We start from the raw sequence: 16135 nt of genomic DNA on the forward strand, positions 1-16135 counted from the left end.
CTCTCCGTTTTCTTTCGCTCTCGTTTTATCTCTTTCTACTTGACAGCGAGGAGTGCACTCATAATGTGATGGTCCCTGGTTTATAGTGGCTAATTTTGTAGCTGTGCCGAAAAAAAAAAATTGTTAAATAATTTTTATTTTTATATTTATAAAAAATTTTGAATGTTAAGAAATTTCGAAATGTATAGTTGGAAAATGCCAAAACTTTATATGTCAATATAAAGGCTTCTCGAGACATAAAGGGTTCTTTACACTACAGTGCTCGTCTAATATCGCGTTTACACTATGTTACTACACACGAGATTTCATATATATTTTTTAATATCGAAAGGTCAGTACCACTGTGTTTCCATCTATATTTGTTTTTACAAATTCAATCCGAACTTTATGAAATACTAGTGTGTATAACGAAGGTTGTTGACGCCAGTTCATATAAAATTGCCAGTCCAGTACGTATCTCTCATGCGAAGGATATGTCCAATTTTCAAAAGTATACTTCCAAATCGAAAAAAGTCGCCTTTGAAAATTAGGAACTGATGGGTATTTGGCTTTTTAAAATTTTTGAAATTATTGAAAAATCTACATTTGATGTTTCGATTTTATTATGAGCTGTCAGTAAAAAAAGGCATACTATCCCCTTCAAGGTCGACTTTTTAATGTCGATTTCTCGATTTTGGCCAACATAAAAGATTGATTAAAAACAATCCGACAGTCGATTAATTTCGTAACTGCCCTGCCAACATTTTTTGAATTTGGGGACTCTTTTGAGAATCCCCACTACGTCGAAAACAATCATATACGACATCAAAAACTCGTCGGAAAAGCGCCGTCACTATTGAGAAGTTGTACCACGCCAAGTTACTACAAAAATGTTTCGCATGAGTGCAATTATTAGGTGCCTTTATAGATCAATTTAGAACGACGCCAATAAGGGACCCTCCAAACAATCAGAAAAAGTGCATTTTAAGATAGTTGTAAAAGAATCATTGTGGTCGAGTAAAACACGTTTGTTTAGATATTTATTAATTTGATTAAACATTTACAAATTCTTAAAAATATAAAATTTATACCACTATCACATTACATTTAACATAATTTTTGGCATTAATGATGATGTTGAGTTACAAGTAGCGAGTTAGATGTTGCTGCGTCTATCAACCAGTGTTTTTATTCCATGGAGGCAGCGTGTCTGTAAAATATCTGAAAAACAATCACTTTATTCCATTTGGAAAATCACCAAATTGTTCACCAATATACCTTTCACAATTTTAAGCGTATAATCTGTTTTCAGAACTTTATTTTCGTTTTAATTTAATTAAAATATAACAAGCTGGTTGCGCTTGGCGTTTCACAAAAAATAAAATGGCTTTTGTAAAAGTAGTGATGGCAAAATACATGTATGTACTTTTTGATGTACCTTTTCATGATGGTTGAAGTGACATTTACGAGTCTGTGGTAACGATGAGGTTGAAATGGAACTTTGAAATGCTGGCAGGGTGAGGACAACAATTTTTTTCTGTGTAGTTTTTAAACCGAATGCAGTTGCCATTTGCTACCGATTGTCGACAAAAAGCTGACAAGTTGTTAGATCGAGAAACTCTGCGATGAGTGGAGTATAGCTTGCCGCATAGCGAATGTCACGTGACCTTTTCGGTAAGCGTCTAATCTTGCAACGAGGTAACTCACACTCTAATGAAGACTTGGCTAAGGACCTTAGAAGCCCCCACAAAAAATTATTGTTTACTGTGAGTCTAAGATAGAACACACGACTCTCTGTATATGAGGAGGGAATAGGAAATATTACACCATAGTACCTCCTATGGATTTATGGCTTGCAAATGATATTGAGATATTTGTTGTCGCAATTGTTATTTGATAGACCTTATATGTGAACCAAAAGCCAGCTGCACGTGCACTATCCTATAGCAACGGCTTAGCTTGTTGATACCTCGATGTGAAGAAACATTTTTTGAGTCTGATTGAAATGCGGGGTTGTTTAAGAGACGCCTTTAGTACCATGAATTTTGCTGCTCACTGTATCCAAATTTAAAATGCACATTTCAATTTCCATTTTTTGAATCTTAATTCCGCAAATTCCTAAAATTTCTAATTTTTTTGATAGTAATATAGGGCAGAGTATTAAGAAAATGAATAACAATTAAATAAGTATCCCGTTCTCCTAACCCTAGACAGTCATCCTTCGTCAAAATGACGAAGTTTAATTTTAATTTCGATATAAGCTGTATTTTGGACGATTGAAAAATGACAAATTTAAATTATTCTGATACAAAGATTTGATTTTTTTTAAATATTAATTAAAAATTAACTGAATAAAAATTTAAACCAAATTTTGGTTCTCGTTTTGCCTCATGATGTAAATTAAGGCGCCTTTAAATAGATCGTAGTCAAAATGACGAAGGATGACGTTCCAGGGTTAAATTAGCTTAAAAGTCTAATATTGACCCAGTTTTAGTTGTAATAAATACATACATTTACTAAGCTTTAGTACATAAAATATATTGATTTTCTTTACAGATATCTTAAATAAACAAATAAAACTAATCCTAATAGGTTTCTACATCGGACATGCTTTTATACATCAGATTTTTGATTTAAAGCTGAATAACCTACAGGAATCTCTTTCAGTTCAGACTTTAAACATAAAAACTCTCCTCCTATACACATTATTGTAGCCGTGGTTGCATTCAATAGCCACCAAGACATATTTGATGGGAACTCACTATTGTACCACCAACAAATCAATAGGTGGAAGAAATGAAATGTACAACTGAAACGAAACATACAATTGTTAATGAAAAATTTATGTTTATAAAAAAAATCTCTTCTTACCTAAAATCTAAGCACAATTTCGCCCTCCGAACAATACACCATAGGGCTAAAGATGCCACAAAGGAATTTGTGACGAATGCACAAATGATCAGACGTCCTCCTAGATCAGAAACATGAATTTCCTAAATTACACAATGAATGAAATTATTTTTGTTTTTTTTTTCAATTCAAGCTTTGTTTAGTGCTTACGTGATATTCGAAAATGTTATCCAGGCGATAATTGTCCCCAGCCACTAAATTTGCAATACATACCAGAAGACCTAGTGTGAAATAGATGCAGAATTGCAATGAAATTATTTGAGAGATCAACAATATTGGATCCCATTGTGTATTTCGAAATGACCCTGACTTCATATTTTAATTCGTTTAGACTATTTTTCTATGATATTTACATTAAACTGTAAATATACTCGAGAAATTTGGGGCTTCTAACAACAGATGACGCACGTAAACATACTTTTCATTCAGAGTAATTGGTTATCACGAAGAACAGCTGTTTTTTCAACGACAACAACAAAATCACAAGGACGTTCACACAACAAAAACTAAGCCAACAAGCAGCAGAAGAGATGGATAGGTAGTGTACGAATATAACCAATCAATTTATTCTGCTGTTTTCAGTCGGCAATTAGCTTGACTTAGCGGTTATTATTAGTTTCTATGTTTGTTTGAATCAACTACTATCAAAATAAATAACTTCACAATCAATGTCATGGATTTTCCATCAAATTTTTGACAACTTGCATATACAAGGTAGTGGGTTCGATTCCTGCTTCGACCGAACACCAAAAAGTTTTTCAGCGGTGGATTATCCCACCTCAGTAATTCTGGTGATATTTCTGAGGGTTTAAAAGCTTCTATAAGTGGTTTCAATGCAATGTGGAACGCCGTTCGGACACGGCTATAAAAGGAGGTCCCCCTGCCAACATTTTTTGAATTTGGGGACTCTTTTGAGAATCCCCACTACGTCGAAAACAATCATATACGACATCAAAAACTCGTCGGAAAAGCGCCGTCACTATTGAGAAGTTGTACCACGCCAAGTTACTACAAAAATGTTTCGCATGAGTGCAATTATTAGGTGCCTTTATAGATCAATTTAGAACGACGCCAATAAGGGACCCTCCAAACAATCAGAAAAAGTGCATTTTAAGATAGTTGTAAAAGAATCATTGTGGTCGAGTAAAACACGTTTGTTTAGATATTTATTAATTTGATTAAACATTTACAAATTCTTAAAAATATAACGTTTATACCACTATCACATTACATTTAACATAATTTTTGGCATTAATGATGATGTTGAGTTACAAGTAGCGAGTTACATGTTGCTGCGTCTATCAACCAGTGTTTTTATTCCATGGAGGCAGCGTGTCTGTAAAATATCTGAAAAACAATCAATTTATTCCATTTGGAAAATCACCAAATTGTTCACCAATATACCTTTCACAATTTTAAGCGTATAATCTATGTTTTCAGAACTTTATTTTCGTTTTTATTTAATTAAAATATAACAAGCTGGTTGCGCTTGGCGTTTCACAAAAAAATGGCTTTTTTAACAGTAGGGATGGCAAATTACTTGCATGTACTTTTTGATGTACCTTTTCATGATGGTTGAAGTGACATTTACGAGTCTGTGGTAACGATGAGGTTGAAATGGAACTTTGAAATGCTGGCAGGGCCTTGTCATTGAGCTTAACATGGAATCGGGCAGCACTCAGTGATAAGAGAGAAGTTCACCAATGTGGTATCACAATGGACTGAATAGTCTAAGTGAGCCTGATACATCGGGCTGCCACCTAACCTAACCTAACCTACCGTTGATGTTATAAGTTGGGATTTTTTTTAAACACATGGCTTAATTGAACTATTTGAATTTATTAGGAGTAAAATATCCCCACCCAGCATTTCAAAATTCCTTTTCATCCTCATCGCTACCACAGACTCGTAAATGACACTACAACAATCGCCCACTGTGATGGGGGAAGCATATCGAAAAGTATAATATGTAACATACATGAAAGTATATTGCCATCACTATTCTTAGAAGAACCATTTTATATTTTGTGAAACCCCAAGCGCAACTAGCTTATTATAATTTATTTAAATAAAATCGATAACGAAGTGGTGAAAACATAGATATAAAGCTTAAAATTGTTAAGGATTGGTGAATAATTTTTGACTTTCCAAATGGATGAAAGTGATCATAGACAAGCTGCCTCCATCAAGAAAAAACACTGATAGACGCTAGATCATCAGCAGAATTGCAACTTATAAATCAGCATAATTCTTTTTTAAGGCATTATGTTCAATTTGTTCTTATTCGTGTAAATCTTATACCAGGAATAATATATAAATTTTTATTCAAACTAATTAATATCTAAACAATCGTATTTTACTTGACCACAATGATTATTTCACAACTATCTTAAAATGCACTTGTTCTAATAGTTTGAAGGGACTCTTATTGCCTTCGTACTAAATTTATCTACTTTTTGTAGTAACTCAATTGACCATATTGTAAAATTCTTCTCTTTCATAGAAAAACTTATACTGGACGACGCATAAAGTAGAAATGATCCATGTTTATTTTTGGTATTCACTGGAAAGTGATAGCAAAAACACCCGTCTAAAATAAGTTTAGCGCAAACATTTGTTTATAATAACAACTATAAAATTAAGTAATATGTCATCGAATTCCTGGGCTAATGGCCTAGTTCAAACTTTGAAAAATTCAAAATTCCATATTATATCATCCAACTTGGCTGTGGTCATCAATGACAAGTATCCAAAAGCTAAACATCATTATCTCGTTTTACCTTTAGAAGAAATACACTCAATATTTAATGTTAGTTGAAACTATTAATAATGTGTTGGCTTTTGCTTATAAAAACAACATTATCTGTTTACAGCTAAATAGACAACACATACCGCTCTTGGAAGAAATGCATTTATTGGCTTTGAACGTAATTGAAGTTAAAGGACAAAAAAAAAGAACATTTTAAGATAGGCTTTCACAATCAGCCTAGTATGCATCGCTTACACCTGCATGTTATTTCAACGGATTTTATTTCTGAATGTTTAAAAACAAAAAAACATTGGAATAGTTTTAATACAAAATTATTTTTACCCTATGAAGGTAAGATATGTTGGAGTTTTTACTTTTTGTTTTATAATCCATATGTTGAATATTATTTGATCATTTATAGATTTAATGGACCAATTGAAGAAAACAAATGAGGTGAAGAGACTGGATAGTGCCCTTATAAAAGAATTAAGTAATATGGATTTAAAGTGCAATCAATGTGTATTTATAGCTAAAAACATACCCACACTAAAACAACATCTATTGGAACATTCAAAATAAATATTAAGACAATTTTAGGAAAATTAATAAAAGTAACTATTTAATAAATTGGTCCTTTTGCTTTTTAAAATTGTAATAAAATAATAAATGAATAAATAAAGAGCTATATTCAGAGAGAGTCACTATAATATACTCTAAACCATCCATACGAAATTAATCTACACAGTAGGGTTCCAAAGAATTGTAGTATTCTATTGGAACATTCAAAATAAATATTAAGACAATTTTAGGAAAATTAATAAAAGTAACTATTTAATAAATTGGTCCTTTTGCTTTTTAAAATTGTAATAAAATAATAAATGAATAAATAAAGAGCTATATTCAGAGAGAGTCACTATAATATACTCTAAACCATCCCTACGAAATTAATCTACACAGCAGGGTTCCAAAGAATTGTAGTATTCCAAAAGCGTGATACCATTTCCGAATAGAATTACAAAACAAAAACAGAACCTAACGCGGTTGCCACAGTTGGTAGAATTCTACCAAAAATGGTAAATTGGTAGAATTTTTGATGTTTTGATAGATTTTACAATTTTCTACAGAAATAAAATTTTGACAAAATTTTCTACAGAAATAAAATTTTGACAAAATTTTCTATAAAAATAAAATTTTGACATTTTCTATAGAAATAAAATTTTGACAAAATTTTTATAGAAATAAAATTTTGACAAAATTTTTATAGAAATAAAATGTTGACAAAATTTTCTATAGAAATAAAATTTTGACAAATATTTCTTTAGAAATACAATTTTGACAAAATTTTCTATAGAAATAAAATTTTGACAAAATTTTCTTTAGAAATATAATTTTGACAAAATTTTCTATAGAAACAAAATTTTCACAAAATTTTCTATACAAATAAAATTTTAACAAAATTTTCTATAGAAATAAAATTTTAACAAAATTTTCTAAAGAAATACAATATTAACAAAATTTTCTATAGAAATAAAATTTTGACAAAATTTTCTATAGAAATAAAATTTTGACAATATTTTCTATAGAAATAAAATTTTGACAATATATTCTATAGAAGTAAAATTTTGACAAAATTTTCTATAGAAATAAAATTTTGACAAAATTTTCTTTAGAAATACAATTTTGACAAAATTTTCTTTAGAAATACAATTTTGACAAAATTTTCTATAGAAAAAATTTTTCACAAAATTTTTTATAGACATAAAATTTTGACAACATTTTTATAGAAGTAAAATTTTGACAAAATTTTTTATATATAGAAAATTTTGACAAAATTTTAGAAATAAAATTTTGACGAAATTTTCTGTAGAAATAAGATATTGCAAAAAATTTCTAAAGAAATAAAATTTTGACAATATTTTCTATAGAAATAAAATGTTGACAAAATTTTCTATAGAAATAAAATTTTGACAAATATTTCTTTAGAAATACAATTTTGACAAAATTTTCTATGGAAATAAAATTTTGACAAAATTTTCTTTAGAAATATAATTTTGACAAAATTTTCTATAGAAACAAAATTTTCACAAAATTTTCTATAGAAATAAAATTTTAACAAAATTTTCTATAGAAATAAAATTTTAACAAAATTTTCTAAAGAAATACAATATTAACAAAATTTTCTATAGAAATAAAATTTTGACAAAATTTTCTATAGAAATAAAATTTTGACAATATTTTCTATAGAAATAAAATTTTGACAAAATATTCTATAGAAGTAAAATTTTGACAAAATTTTCTATAGAAATAAAATTTTGACAAAATTTTCTTTAGAAATACAATTTTGACAAAATTTTCTTTAGAAATACAATTTTGACAAAATTTTCTATAGAAACAATTTTTCACAAAATTTTCTATAGACATAAAATTTTGACAAAATTTTTATAGAAGTAAAATTTTGACAAAATTTTTTATATTAAAATTTTAGAAATAAAATTTTGACGAAATTTTCTGTAGAAATAAGATATTGCAAAAAATTTCTAAAGAAATAAAATTTTGACAATATTTTCTATAGAAATAAAATTTTGACAAAATTTTCTATAGAAATAAAATTTTGACAAAATTTTCTATAGAAATAAAATTTTGACAAAATTTTTATAGAAATAAAATTTTGACAAAATTTTTCATATATATAGAAAATTTTGACAAAATTTTAGAAATGAAATTTTGACGAAATTTTCTTTAGAAATAAGATATTGCAAAAAATTTCTAAAGAAATAAAATTTAAAAAAAAAATCTATAGAAATAAAATTTTGACAAAATTTTCTATAGAAATAAAATTTTCTATAGAAATAAAATTTTGCCAAATTTTCTATAGAAATAAAATTTTCTAAAGAAATAAAATTTTGCAAAACTTTCCTATAGGAATAAAATGTTGACATTTTCAACAGAAATAAAATTTTAACAAAAAAAAAAATAGTAGTCACAAAATTTTGATCAACATCTTCAAAATAAGATTTTTTAAATTTGATAGATTTTTGGTAAAATTTTCTTCAAATTTTGGTAGATTAGTTTGGGCACGAGTGGCAACCGTGGTACCTAACCCGGAGCTTATTTCGAGTGCACGATATTAAAAACCCTTACAGATTTTACAGTTTCTATTAGTTTATTATTATTTTAGACAACAACAACAATAATACGATCATTTTAAAATATTAATTGAACTAACGAAAAAAATATACACATTTGTAATATAATTGGGGATGAAGAACATGTGGAGGGTCTTTTCTTAAACTTAAAAGCCAAATTTTGTTTTAGATTTGTAGCTTCATATATATCTATGTTTATGCGTATATGGAATTTCTATCATAGCAATTTTATTTTAAATTTAACTTTATAAGTATTTTTCCCATTACTTTATTATGTCTCTACCCTTCAGACACGAAATACAAATGTGAACAAAACAAAAATTCTATGGAAAATATAAGAAACACATAATATACATTTTAATTTATATATGTCAAACAATCGACATTATACTTTATGTGAGCTATTGCTATTCATCCTTCCAAAGCAAGAAAACAACACAAAAGCTACAGCAGTTTTATTGGCGGTATTTACTGCATGTGCATAGAGTGATGGTGGTCTTTATTGTATTTACTTCTTGTGATGGTAGTTCTTGTGAATTTCAGGGGTAATATTGTAAACATATTGCAAAATTTCTTGAATGACAGGCTCCTTGCGAGAGCCAATAGCACGTTCCATATCGGCCAATTTGACACGAGTGTCAGCATCGATTTTGGCAGCTACACCTTCACGGGAGCCCATGTGCTGTGTGAAAAAGAAATGGGGAAAGAAATTAGTGGCATGAAGAAATGCATAATATAAAAATTCGTTTTGTGGTTAAGGATTAAAAAATTGGCAAGAGTCAAAACAACAAATATTACTATTTTATTGCGAAGTAGTTAGGTGCATATTTTTGTTATTGTAGCAGTTTGAAGAAAGGGTCTTATTACGTAGCTTTTTTCATTACTGTTTATGTTGTCCGGATTTCTAATAAACTGTTTTTGTCTCTGGGAGTAAGTCAAGTTTTTTGGTGATATTTTCCTGCTTGATTTTTCCCGGGTGGAATCCAACCCAGCCCCATCGCTTATTTTTAATTTATCAACCGAAAAATGATGTTATATAAAAAAACTGCCAGACTTTTGGTAAACAGTATTCCCCTACAACAATGATTCCTGTAAGCGTAGAATGGCCTCTGTGGGGAGGACATAGGCCCCTCAAGAAAAAATTTAGCTTTCCCAGAATTTGAAAACCTATTTAAGATTTTCCACTGTACATTCACAGAAAAAATATTTCACGAACATTTTTCCAATTAGTCTTAATAATATTCATAAAAATATAAAATATTAAACTAAAAATTTAATTGATTCAACAAATTTTTTAATTGAAACAAAAATCAATCACAAAACTTAATAGTATAAATTAATATTAATAATTAATATTATTTTAATTGATACTATCATTTCTGTAATTGAAGACAATTCAATTAAAAAATGTATTGGATCAATTATTTTCGTGATTGAAACAGAAAAAAAAAATTATTGTGTGTTGTTACTATATTTTAGCTAGAGGGTCTAAAATTGTCCAGATATGGCAATGATGATTCCCCTACAACCAGAGAGTATTAAATTAACAAGAGAGCGAAAATTTCTTTTCTACAAAAACAACAAATGTCAACCGTATAGATGTCGCACAATGTCTGCAGCTTTGGTATAACCGACGTTGCGGTCGAAGCGCTGTTTTGATAAATTTTTTATTAAGGTATCGGCAGTTATAATTTCAAATTGTCTGCCAAAAAAATTAATAGAATGAAAAGATTTATAAAAAAGAGCACTTGTTACTACAAATAGGTTCTAAACCTTTTTTTCTTAAATTTCGTAAAGCCGGCAGAGAACTGAACTGGGTGACGCCGACGCAAACTGTATGATATTTGAGAGAAGCTCCGACAAAAACTGCATGATATTAGAGAAATTTTCCTCATGACTGCCATCTACCGACGCAGTTTCGTCTCACAGTTTCGTCCTCTTGTCTTTTTATTCTCTCTGCTACAACCTACAATGATACCCCGCAGTGGATAACGAATACTGGAAAAGTGGCTTAGATTAAATACCGTAGAGTGGCTGTCTGTAGTTTATAGAAGCACTGAGACTAATAATTCCATTGTGATACCACAAATGGGGATCTTCTCTCTTATATATGAATGCTAGCTCAAGGGACAGGGATCTTCTTTCTACTCCTTGGGAAAAGTGTCGTCTAATGTCAAATATCTAAATATGAATGGTTACCAGCGCAACATTTTAGATGCATATCCACGGTGCAATTTACAGGTCTCTTGAAGTACAGTAATTACTATCAGAAGGGTGATTAACCTGTGATTATTTTAGAAAACACAATAAGTAACTTTTAAGACTGGTCGATGCGTTAAAATAATATTCTATAGGGGGTTTAATTTGTAAACATTGACGATAAGTTTCTTTAGAGGCTCATCTTTTTATAGTTTTAGAGGGTTGGAATATCGCCAAAATGGTTACATTGTCAGCCTTGAAACCGAAAAGTAGCTTTTGATGAAGTGACCATAATTCTATATAATTCAGTTTTGCAATACTTTTCCAAAAATGTTGTACCAAATATGTGAGACATTCCCCTTGGACTCGGCCAAAAAATCCTTACTAATGAGACGACAATATATTCTTGGATATACGGGAAGTTCCCTATGTTAAGGCAAATATGTGTAGGTAATTGATATATTTGTTATATTCCCAAACAATTCAGTATACAAACGGAAATTCTTCATCGTGATTATATAGGAACTTCTAAAAGATCGAAAGGTTGACTCAATGCTCGCAAATGACCAAAAATCCTACAAGAACCCATTACGTTGAATGCTATTCATTCTAAAGTAATATACATTATCCACGTATATAAATGTCGGATAAACCCTAAATATTTTTTTTTTTGGAAAATTTATATCTCAATTATTCTTTCGACTGGCCAATGACACCTGTGGTAACATGTGAATTCTTAACTTTGGTTGAACGTTTGATATAATCCATATCATTCATCAAAAGAAAAATCTCTACACTATTGGGAGAAAGGGGGTATGGTGTGGTAACATCAGCCAAAAACACCACCCTCACAATCATATTAACTGGCATTTTTCTACACAAGCACACTGTTATGCGATGTTGTTTTTTTTATTACCTTGGCTTCGAATTCCTTGAATTGGCGTTCCCTTTCTTGACGATATTTCTCAATTTCTTCGGTAGCTTCATCCTTGGCTTGCTTCAATCTTCTTGCCTTGCCTAGAAATTTATAAAAAATTATGGTTTTAATGTAACAAAACCTCTTTTTTTATTTTCACATCACAAGCTTATCATGTGACCCAACACTTCAATACACCAATACATAGTTACTCTCTTTTTGTACATCATGTACTACTAGCACACAACTTGACTACGTTTTTTTCTTCTTATTGGAACTTCTCCTTTGGTTCTTATTGGCGTGTAGGGTCACAATTAGGGAATTTTTTTGTTCGTTTTACATACGTTTTCTGGCTTCTGCAACTTTTTCGGCAGCCTTCTTTTCTGCGGCCAACAATTGTTGGATACCTTGGGTCTGGCTAGTCATTTTATTGTTTTTTGTGCAATTACACTTCTACACAGGAGTGGAAATAAAAAATTCCAAAAAAAATTGCACTGTTCACAAGACAAGTAGATAAATACAAGTGACGAAGTGTATCTGCTCTAGTGGAAGTGGATGGTGGAATGTGAAAAAATGAAAAAAAGTCATATGACATCGATATGCCAGTGTGTGGATCAGAGACGGGAGATTTGTGTACATTTTTAAGTACACACAAGATGCATCTCGAGAGAGAATTTATTTCAATAAATGTGAGAAACAACGAGTATATTGAATTGTTTTTTGATTGAAAAATACATACCACCAGAGGATAATTTTAAAAATTCCTATAGGGGAAACATTTTTGCACATGGTGTCAGATTTTATATTTAATGGGACGTTCAGACAAGTAATATTAAATGTACAAATTAAAGTGGATTCTATGTCAAATGTGCTCATCACTGTTTTATCTTCAAATTGCGTAAATATAACCAAAGCTGATGTCGACAGGCGAATATTTTTACACACGCCAGCAATTTCAATTACACTGCCAACATTTTTTGAATTTTATGGCGCTTCTGAGAATCCCCACCACGTCGAAAACAATAGTATGCGACATCCAAAACTCGTCGGAAAAGCGCCGTCACTATTGAGAAGTTGTACCACGCCAAGTTACTACAAAAATGTTTCGCATGAGTGCAATTATTAGCTGCCTTTATAGATCAATTTAGAACGACGCCAATAAGGGGCCCTCCAAACAATCAGAAAAAGTGCATTTTAAGATAATTGTAAAAGAATCATTGTGGTCGAGTAAAACACGTTTGTTTAGATATTTATTAATTTGATTAAACATTTACAAATTCTTAAAAATATAACATTTATACCACTATCACATTACATTTATTATAATTTTTGGCATTAATGATGATGTTGAGTTATAAGTAGCGAGTTACATGTTGCTGCGTCTATCAACCAGTGTTTTTATTCCATGGAGGCAGCGTGTCTGTAAAATATCTGAAAAACAATCACTTTATTCCATTTGGAAAATCACCACATTGTTCACCAATATACCTTTCACAATTTTAAGCTTATAATCTATGTTTTCAGAACTTTATTTTCGTTTTTATTTAATTAAAATATAACAAGCTGGTTGCGCTTGGCGTTTAGGCCGGTACTCTGTTCGGTTTTCGCGTTGAAACTCCATACAAAACCAAAAAATGCGAAAAATTTGCGAAATTTTTTCCATTTGTGATACTTTGTTTTTTCGTTTTGAAAAACTGACGTTTATAGCACGGCGCCATTTGCAATGCGAATTAAGAAATAATTTATTTATTAAAAACTATTTGTGCGGGTTTATAAATCAAACACGGACCATATTTTTGTTCCGAAACTATACAAAGGATCAAAGGAATAGCAGATCAATTGCCCAAGGAAAAATAAAATGTTATTTTGTAAAAACAAGCAACAACCACCAAGTAAGTAAGTAAGTAAGTAAGTATATTTATTTGAGACTTATTAATTTCGATTACATGGAAGATAAGAACTTATCGATAAGTTAATGGTAAACTTAGAACTATATCCGTCTTGTTCTAATACACAGTTAAGTAATGTAAAATAGCTCTTGCTTTGTAGTAAAAAATATCGATTGTGCGTAGAATGCACATGAGATGAATGAAAAAAAAGGCTTGCTCATTAACCTTTGTTGTTTTCGTACAGAGCGCGAATGTCTGTTGTTAAAGTAAATAAATATTTAATTCTAAATCTACGAATACAAAACACTTAAAACGAGTTAACAAATGTTAGTTAGCGACGAAGGCTAATATAATTGTTTTTAGAGTACAATGGTAAGTATTTTTCCTTAATACTAGTATCACAGTTGGAACGAATATGCATTAGCATTGGGTAGGTACGTAGGTGTTGTAATATGACTGATGGTCTAGTATGAGTAATTGCACATATTTCTTCTTATAGACTAGATTATAATAGTTAATTATGATTATCATTTATCCTCTATGTGTTCCAGGAGTAGTTTTCTGGTAGAATTGCGGCATGGTATAAATGACTGATTCATTGTCAATGATTTCGTTAATTATGGCAACAGATGACAGGTATTTAGAATCAGACCAATTAGAGTTTTGCTCAATGTCGTAGATTATACTTAGTAGTTCATTTTCATGTGATGCAAGCTTCTCGATGAATGTGCGTTGGAGGTTGAGGGCGTACCTACAAAATGGTTGGACTCCAGACGTTTCATAGATGTGGGAATTGGAGAATTTTTTTTCACGACTTTGGTAATGTTTGTTGACGCATTTTCTTAATATCTTTCGTTCAAGGATTTCCAATTCATTAGCCACTGTCGGCGAGATAGTGAACCAGATTGGAAATCCGTATATTAAGATTGGTCTTATTGCAACTTTATATAGTAGTAGTTTTGTCTTTTGAGGTAAGTATTTATTACCCAGAATGTATGAGAATGATCCAAGTATACTTTTTGTCTTTCTTAGTGTTAATCGGGCATGATTGTTGAATTTCAGCAAGTTGTCAAATGTGACTCCCAGATATTTTATTTCCGTCTCAAAGGGAATTTCGATGCCATTCAGAGTGAGTTTTAGTGATTTGCTCTCAGGAACTACAAACCTGGGACCTTTGCCAGAGGCATTTCTTATGCATATCGCTTCAGATTTTGACGCATTGATTGATATTCCCCACTTTATGTAGTAGTCGCTAATGAGTTGGAGGTGTTGCGTTGCTTTTTGTAGCGCATCTGCCGGAGAAGTGCTGTGGGCATAAATTAAACAATCGTCAGCATATAGGATTGCCTGCGAGTCAGCATGAGTATGAGGGAAATCACTCAGGAAAATGTTAAAGAGATATGGTGCCAGAACGCTGCCTTGTGGTACCCCGCTGTTTACTTCACCTAGTCTGGAGGATGTCCCTTGAATATTTACTGAGAATTTTCTGTCTGTGAAATAACTGGAGAGTATTTTCACAATGAATGGGTCTGTCCCAAGTCCCACAAGTTTATAAAGGATTCCAATATGGCATACGGAATCAAATGCCTTTTGAATGTCCAGAGCAATGGCGACTGTGCATACTTTATTATTGAGATTTGATGTTATGTCGTTGTGAAATTTCAAAAGTGCATGTTGGGTGGAGTGACCTTTTTTGAAACCAAATTGGTGGTTTGGTATGGGATCGATTATATAATCATTTTCCATTTTCTCTTTTATGACGTGTTCAAAAAGTTTCCCAATATTAGACAGGAGGGAGATTGGACGAAAATCAGCTGGTTCCAAGCTGTCAATTTTCTTTTTAATCGGCAATATTTTTGCAACTTTCCACCCTGAGGGGAAATAACCATTATTGATACAGTGGTTAAATAAACATGTAAGCAGTTTCAATGTTGCACTGGGGAATTTTTTTATAATAAAATTTGATATCTCATCAATACCACTTGATTTTTTATTGTTTATATGGTGGATAATATTTTCGACCCGCTCTATATTTGTGAAATGGAAGTTGTCAGAATTTTGAAATGCGTTGAAATCATCATCAAATGAATAAATATGTGGAGATGAAGCCCCGATATAAGCGGGCACTTTTGTATTCAAATCTGAAACTGGATGAAGTGGTACTGTTCTTTGAAAGACGGTGTTGTAATATTGATGGAAATGGTTGGCTATTGCATTGGGATTCTTGGAGATATCATTGTTAATAACGATTTGACTGCAGAAGGGGAATTTTACTTTACCCGTTATTTTGTATATTTCCTTGAAGGCGGACGGACCTGGTTTGATGTTTTGTAGCTTATTTTTGAAT

The 16135-nt window shown here is 30.9% G+C and overlaps 3 protein-coding genes and 2 long non-coding RNA genes across 5 annotated transcripts; 2 read left to right on the top strand and 3 right to left on the bottom strand.

Moving 5' to 3' along the window:
- The first annotated feature begins 47 nt into the window (after window positions 1-47).
- Window positions 48-3287, top strand: LOC142220668 (uncharacterized). The gene is made up of 2 exons (XR_012717905.1): window positions 48-331; window positions 2536-3287. It is a non-coding gene; the product is annotated as an uncharacterized LOC142220668 (long non-coding RNA).
- Sys1 (Sys1 golgi trafficking protein) lies at window positions 2492-3204 on the bottom strand. Its single transcript, XM_075289928.1, has 3 exons — window positions 3040-3204; window positions 2851-2972; window positions 2492-2788 (listed from the first exon to the last, which is right to left on the bottom strand). Exons 1-3 carry the CDS (start codon window positions 3202-3204, stop codon window positions 2593-2595), a joined length of 483 nt encoding a protein of 160 aa, XP_075146043.1. The 3' UTR covers window positions 2492-2592.
- Window positions 3288-4022: 735 nt separating the features above from the next.
- LOC142220667 (uncharacterized) lies at window positions 4023-4652 on the bottom strand. The gene is made up of 2 exons (XR_012717904.1): window positions 4294-4652; window positions 4023-4236 (listed from the first exon to the last, which is right to left on the bottom strand). It is a non-coding gene; the product is annotated as an uncharacterized LOC142220667 (long non-coding RNA).
- Window positions 4653-5446: 794 nt separating this feature from the next.
- On the top strand, window positions 5447-6256 carry Aptx (aprataxin). Its single transcript, XM_075289927.1, is given in 4 exon segments — window positions 5447-5698; window positions 5763-5834; window positions 5836-5989; window positions 6060-6256. Coding segments are annotated over 4 exon segments (546 nt in total). The 5' UTR covers window positions 5447-5536; the 3' UTR covers window positions 6218-6256.
- A 2526-nt stretch (window positions 6257-8782) lies between these two features.
- On the bottom strand, window positions 8783-12452 carry Vha13 (V-type proton ATPase subunit Vha13). The gene is made up of 3 exons (XM_075289931.1): window positions 12244-12452; window positions 11900-12000; window positions 8783-9466 (listed from the first exon to the last, which is right to left on the bottom strand). The coding sequence occupies exons 1-3, from the start codon at window positions 12323-12325 to the stop codon at window positions 9293-9295; spliced, it is 357 nt and encodes a 118-aa protein (XP_075146046.1). The 5' UTR covers window positions 12326-12452; the 3' UTR covers window positions 8783-9292.
- Between the last annotated feature and the right edge of the window lie 3683 nt (window positions 12453-16135).

This window comes from Haematobia irritans, chromosome 1, assembly GCF_050003625.1.
Source record: "Haematobia irritans isolate KBUSLIRL chromosome 1, ASM5000362v1, whole genome shotgun sequence".
In the NCBI taxonomy this organism is placed as follows: domain Eukaryota; kingdom Metazoa; phylum Arthropoda; class Insecta; order Diptera; family Muscidae; genus Haematobia; species Haematobia irritans.

Coding starts and splice junctions, on each gene's coding strand:
- Vha13 (XM_075289931.1), bottom strand. CDS start 12,325: ATGACTAGCCAGACCCAAGGTATCCAACAATTGTTGGCCGCAGAAAAG. Junction 12,001..12,243: donor AGTTGCAGAAGCCAGAAAAC/GTATGTAAAACG, acceptor ATAAATTTCTAG/GCAAGGCAAGAAGATTGAAG. Junction 9,467..11,899: donor TCAAGGAATTCGAAGCCAAG/GTAATAAAAAAA, acceptor TTTTTCACACAG/CACATGGGCTCCCGTGAAGG.
- Sys1 (XM_075289928.1), bottom strand. CDS start 3,204: ATGAAGTCAGGGTCATTTCGAAATACACAATGGGATCCAATATTGTTG. Junction 2,973..3,039: donor ATAACATTTTCGAATATCAC/GTAAGCACTAAA, acceptor TGTGTAATTTAG/GAAATTCATGTTTCTGATCT. Junction 2,789..2,850: donor AAATTGTGCTTAGATTTTAG/GTAAGAAGAGAT, acceptor GTTTCGTTTCAG/TTGTACATTTCATTTCTTCC.